Source organism: Didymella exigua (genome assembly GCF_010094145.1).
Source record: "Didymella exigua CBS 183.55 unplaced genomic scaffold M421scaffold_34, whole genome shotgun sequence".
NCBI classification, from domain to species: Eukaryota; Fungi; Ascomycota; class Dothideomycetes; order Pleosporales; family Didymellaceae; genus Didymella; species Didymella exigua.
In genome coordinates this window covers 10537-16938 of record NW_022984808.1, presented here as the reverse complement: position 1 = coordinate 16938, position 6402 = coordinate 10537, and the positions used below count along the sequence as shown (strand labels likewise).

Here is a 6402-nt window from a genome sequence, read left to right as displayed (position 1 = left end):
GCACGGCCTCGTAGTGCACACCGGCGCGTAATGCACACCCCACCAACATTGACGCCTACTTTGCACCCCCCATAACTCAACACCACGATGCCGCTAGAAGAAGCCCTTGCAGAGCTAGATACTTTAGGACCTGACGATACACTTTCGTACTAAGCTCTTGCTAAAAAACATAGTTATTGCTGCTTAACTTTAACACGCTGCTACCACAGCGTATGCGCGTCGCGTGAAGACAAGGCAAAAGACTAGCTAGTTCTCCACCCACGCAATAAGGTAGAGATTGTACAGTATGTTAAATTGCTTACAGAGAGACACCTTATGCCTACAAGAAAGGTTCTTGTAAGAATAATCACGCCTCTATGCAGGTGGCCGCTAAGCAATTAATAGATTTCTTGCTTCCTTTATTGTTACCCTAACAAACTCCTCACCGCCTGGTCAGCGCCTATAGAGAAGCAGCGTCACAACACTGCTTTATATAATTCCTTTCGCCTCTATTTTAATCTCCTGCATAGTACAATAAAGCAGCATGCAATAGAGGTAGAGAACACGTACAATATAGATAAGAAGGGCTTTATAATTAGAGTAATTAGAAAGAGCGTTAGAATTTTTAACAAGAAGCTCTTTAGACTCTAGAGATTCAAGCTAGCATCTTATAATAGTAACAGGAAGTAGGTAACAGTAGTAGGAGCAGTAGGAGCTAATAGTTTTGCGTTGCTGCCTGTAGTTATTTTCCCTTTATCTTCCCTTACTGTGCAACACAGCTAGTTAAAGGAATTTAAAGCCAAGAAAGACTGCGTGCACTTTAGTACCTTACTAAATAGCTAGACAAATAATGCCCTTAGACTTGCCTAGCTTAAGCAGGTGTTTAATCGCTATACTAGAGTTAGAGCGTGAGGGAAGTACTAACTCTTGATCCTTAATGGTCACGGTAGCCACGTTACGAAGGCTTTTATTGAGTACGCTCATGCCAACAAGATTCTAGTACTTCTATTCCCTCTGCATGCTACTCACGCGCTTCAGCCGCTTGATGTAGCGTGCTTTAGGTCGTTGGCGCATCACTACTCTGAAGAGCTCCTTCATCGCGGCCACACTACTGAGGGGTGGGCGCCTGTAGCTCAGAGCGACTTCTTCCCACTCTTCTGGGCAGCGTGGAAGAAGACCTTCACTAAAGGCCTCATAGAAGAGGCCTTTAGGTGCACTGGGATCTACCCACTAAATACCAACGTTGTCCTTGAGAGTTTTAAAAATACAACACTAAAGTCGCCTAGCACAACCCTAGAGCTAACTAGGCTTAAGCCTGCACTAGAACCACCTAGTTAGCGCAAGACTTAAAGGCTACTTAAGCGTGCAAGAGAAGAGGATAAGTCTAGTGCTAATAAGGCACTTAATTAAGCGCTTTACTAACTCTACGTGCAATTAGAGGTTGTTTAATATAGAGTTACAGGCCTAGAAGAGGCTCTAAGTATAAATAAGAAGAAGAAGAGGAAGCAAAAGGTACTACCTTTGTAACCTGTTAATAGTAATAATAGTAGTAGTATAGTCTTATAGAGTCCTTCACGCATTAAGCGCGCAAAGCAAGAACTTTAGGTAAAAGAGGACCTTAAGCACGCTGTAGAGGCAGCAAAAGCTACTAAGAAGGAGCTTTAACACTAGAAGAAGATTATTTAAGCAAAGGAGAAGGAGGATAAGCGTGTTAAGTAAGAGAAGAAGAAGGTATTAACAGCTAAGGCACAGGCTGCAAAGCGCGCTTAAACTAAGGCTTATAAAGAAGAGGCTTAGTGTAAGAGTAATATAGAAAAAAGAACTTAATTACCTAAACAGGCTAAGAGTAAGGTCTTATAGAAATCTTAGTTAAAAGTAATAAAGAATTGTAGTAGTAGTGCTGCGTAAAGGCGGCGTGTTGCCTATAAGGCGCCCTCACTACTACTACCTACTAAGGCATCTACTAGCTGTACCACGCGTCTTCCTAGAAAACTATAGTAGCTAAAAGTTTCGCAATAGTCTATAACGTGTTTCCCATGCGAGCGGGCACCCCAAGCGAGTCGGCAGCTCTTCCCCACCAACACGCCTGCGCGGCGACAACGCGTAATGTCTCAACAACGCAACGTCTAAAAGTCCTATAACAAAGGAAATGTATTCCTTGCTATCTCTAATATAAAATTAAAGCGAATACAGAGCAAGAAACGCGCTGTAGAGATCTATAACGTCCCTTGAACGACTATCCAAGCGCAACGCGCTGGACAACGCGCCTGAAGCGATTGTGAGCTAAACTTAAAGCGCCTTACAAAGCTAGAAGAGGAGGTGGTTCTACACAATATACTTGACGTGTCTCTACGTGGACTACCACCAACAAAGGCTCTTGTGCGAGATATAGCTGATAGACTGCTAAGAGAGCAGGATGGGAAGCCTGTTGGCAAGCACTAGGTAGACAACTTCATTAAGCGTACACCTGAGCTTAAGAAGCGCTGGAGCCGGCCGTATGATCGCCAGCGTGCTGCCTGCGAGGACCCAGCGCTAATCCAGCCCTGGTTTGAGCTTGTTTAATTGATGAAGGCGAAGTATGGCATCCTTGATAAGGATACCTAGAACTTTAATAAGACTAGCTTCCTAATAGGCAAGATCACATCTTAGCTCGTAGTAACAGGCTTAGATAAGCCTAGGAAAGCGAAGAAGCTACAGCCTAGCAATTGCAAGTAGACTACCCTGGTACAAGCTGTCAGCGCAACAGGGAAGCGCATCCCACCCTTTATTATCTTTGCTAGCAAGGTGCTTATCTCCACCTGGTTTGAGCTAGGTATACCACGCAACTAGATCATCCAAGTAAGCCTAAACAGCTGGACAAATAACGAGCTAGCGCTTGCCTGGCTTAAACACTTTGATACGCATGCGAAGCCTATAGGAGCGTGGAGACTGCTGATTATTGACGGCCACAAGAGCCACTGCTCAGCTGATTTCCAAGAATACTGCAAGGAGAATAAGATAATTGCCCTCTGCATGCCCCCTCACTCATCGCATCTACTGCAGCCTCTTAACGTCGCCTGCTTCTCGCCGTTGAAGCGCAGCTACAGCAACAGCATCTCAGCCTTGGCGCGCAACCACATCCACCATATCAGCAAGGAAACCTTCCTACTAGCCTTTAAAGCTGCATACAAGCAGACATTTACAAAGGAGAACGCTTAGGCAGGTTTTAGAGGTGCTAGGCTAGTTCTACTAAACCTAGAGGTAGTGTTGTTAAAGCTTAATGTAAGGTTGCGCACGCTGACTCCACCACAGCGCGACGACGCCGCGTGGGAAGCGAAGACGCTGCGCAACGCTAAAGAGGTAGAGGCTTAAACTACGCTTATTTAACAGAGGATGCAAAGACGCTCAGGTTCTACTGCAAGCTCCCTTGACGAGCAGGTACAACAGCTGAGTAAAGGCGCTCAGCAGATTGCGCATAATATGGTGTTGCTACAGGAGGAACAGGCGCGCATGCAAAGCGCAATTGAAGAGCTTATAAAGCGCAAGGGCTGTAAAAGGCAGTATGTACAGGTAGAGGAGACCTTAATAGTTAGTAAGGTATCTAACTTAATTACTAAAAGAGAGGGTAGTAGTTATAATAATAGCAAAACACCTGCGAAGAGGGTGTGTGCAGAGAGGCACTATAGTTATTGTGGCAAGACTAGGCATAACTCCTGCACCTGCAAGGTAGAGATAAAGGATGTAGATAATAGCAAAGAATCTGAAGTATAATCTACTGTTGCGTATAAAAGAAAATATTGTTGTAGCATTGCGTAGTGTCGCCGCGCAGGCGTATTGGTGGGGAAGAGCTGCCGACTCGCTTGGGGTGCCCGCTCGCATGGGAAACACGTTATAGTAATCTACTAACTTATCTCGCAATACTAGCATTGTGATGTTGCTTAATAACCTTACTTATTTGGGGGTGCAAAAGGTGGTGGGGTGTGCATTACGCGCCGGTGTGCACTACGAGGCCGTGCACGCTAACGTGTTTTATAAGCGAGTCGTCAATACAAGCAAGTCGTCAGCCCCACCAACTTTGATCACCTCTTCCATCTCAACGTGCAATGGCTCCACACTACGCTTCTTAAGCGCCTTTAAATAAAGCTGATATTTAGCTTGCTATTAATTCTATTAAAGCCCAGCAAATTAGGTCTGAAAGCTGCGCTGCTGTAGTCTATAATGTCCCTTGTATGACAATGCGCGACTGACGCGCTGGCAAGCCTGCACAACGCAATTGCCAACCCAACTTAAAGAAGCTTACTAAGCTAGAAGAGGAGGTAATTGTAGTCTATATACTTGATCTGGATTAACGTGGTTTTGCGCCTACGTACGCAGCAGTGCGTGATATAGCTAATAAGCTGCTGGCTGCGCGCGGTGTTGGTCACGTTGGTGTCCACTGGCCACGCAACTTTGTTAAGCAATCAGACAAGCTTACAACGCGTTTCAATCAAGCGTACAATAGGCAGAGAGCCTTGTGTGAGGATCCTGCCTTAATTAGCAGCTAGTTTAAGCTTGTAGAGCAGACAAAGGCAAAGTAGGGGATCTGTAACAAGGACATCTACAACTTTAACAAGGCTAGCTTTATAATAGGCAAGATTACAACTTAGCTTGTTGTGACAGGGTTAGAGAGGAGAGGCAGGCTAAAGGCTGTTCAGCCTAGCAATCGCGAGTAGGTGACAGTTATTACTGCAATCAACGCTGCTGGCTGGACAATCCCACCCTTCCTCATCTTTGCTGGCTAATACCACTTGTCTGCCTGGTACAAGGAGGCAGAGATCCCACGCAACTAGGCGATCACAGTCAGCGACAACAGCTGGACGAACAACAAGCTTGGAGTTAAGTGGCTGAAGCACTTCAACGCTCACACGAAGACTTGTAGTGTGGGTGCGCGTCGCCTGCTTGTCCTTGATGGCCATAAGAGCCACCACTCTCTTGAATTTCAAGAGCTTTGCAAGGAGAACAATATCTTCACGCTCTGTATGCCGCCTCACTCATCTCATCTGCTGCAGCCGCTTGACGTTGGCTGCTTCTTGCTGTTGAAGCGCGCGTACAGCCGTGAGATTGAGGCTCTGATCCGCCACCACATCAACCACATCACCAAGCTTGAATTCCTGCCAGCCTTTAAGGCAGCCTTTGATCGCACCTTCACAACAGCTAATATCTGCTCAGCCTTTCAAGGCGCAGGCCTTGTCCCTTACCAGCTAGATGCTGTCTTATTAAAGCTGAACGTGAAGCTGCGTACACCTCCTTTGGCTGCTCTACTAGAGGCTGCCTGGCAGGCTTAAACACTAAGTAACGTACGTAAGCTTAAGGCTTAATTAATATTAATTTATAAGCGCGTAAGAAAGCATAAGAGCTCCTTACCTGCCTTAATTATTAAAGCAATTAATTAGCTTAAGAAAGGAGCTAAGGTAATAATACTCTCTGCTAAGCTTATGCGCAATTAGATTGCCAGCCTTGAGAGAGCTAACAAGGCAGCCTTAGCGCGTAAACAGCGCAAGAAAAAGCGACTCTAGAAGCAAGGAGTCTTGACAAAGGGAGCTGGAGAGGATATACTCGCTTAGCGTAAGGCTGATCAGCAGGTTGCCCGTGTAGAGCCTCAAAGTGGAGAGCAAGCAGGCCTCAGCCGCCAGGCTCTTGCGCGCTGCAGCAGGTGTAGAGAGACTGGGCATAACGCAAGAACGTGTAAAACGGACTTTGTAGATCCTGCTTAAACTAGTATATTAATACATATATACTGCCTTACAACGTGGTTAAGTTATACGCTTAAAGAGGTGATTAAAGTTGGTGGGGCTGACGACTTGTTTGTATTGACGACTTGCTTGTAAAACACGTTACCGTGCCGGAGCTCGTGCCGCACGGTTCCGCGTTCCGCACGCGATCACCAAAACAACGAAATATCCTCAACACTACAACTCAACAACGCGATGACTTTAGAAGACGCACTTAAAGACACACACGCAGCTAATGCGCGCAGTGAACTTTGCTACTAAAAAATTGCAGATACACATAGTGTTGATTGTTCAACGTTGTTGCGATATCACTAAGGCGTTCGCGGCACTATGCAACAGAAGATCAAACAACAACAGAACCTCACCCCCTACAAAGAGCTAGAGCTTGTTGATTACATAGATTAACTCTGCAGAGAGCACCTTCCACCTACGCGCGATATGGTTCAACATTTCGCCTCTATTATCTGCGGATTTGAGGTTGGGAAGACCTGGGTTACACGCTTCGTCCAGCGGCATCACAAAGCGCTTACTCCACAGTGGACCTCCGCCATGGCCTCCGAACGTCACGCCGCTGATTCCTATAGTAAGTACAGCTTGTACTTTGACATGTTAGAGCTTAAAATAAGCAAGAAGGGTATAGAGCCTGAGCACACATACAATATGGATGAGAAGG

At 45.9% G+C, this 6402-nt stretch overlaps 2 protein-coding genes across 2 annotated transcripts in view; both read left to right on the top strand.

Moving 5' to 3' along the window:
• Positions 1-903: 903 nt before the first annotated feature.
• Positions 904-1239, top strand: M421DRAFT_20901 (uncharacterized protein; the record flags this gene model as incomplete). Its single annotated transcript, XM_033588201.1, has 1 exon — positions 904-1239. A coding segment is annotated over one exon (336 nt), but the record flags the coding sequence as incomplete, so codon positions are not given.
• Positions 1240-6143: 4904 nt separating this feature from the next.
• The window catches only part of M421DRAFT_424288 (uncharacterized protein), a gene marked incomplete at its 5' end in the record, with an annotated part of 1763 nt that continues 1504 nt past the window's right edge, over positions 6144-6402 (top strand). The window contains one exon of the mRNA XM_033593707.1: positions 6144-6363. Coding sequence (XP_033445119.1) covers positions 6144-6363 — 220 coding nt within the window. The remainder of the gene's footprint in view (positions 6364-6402) is intronic.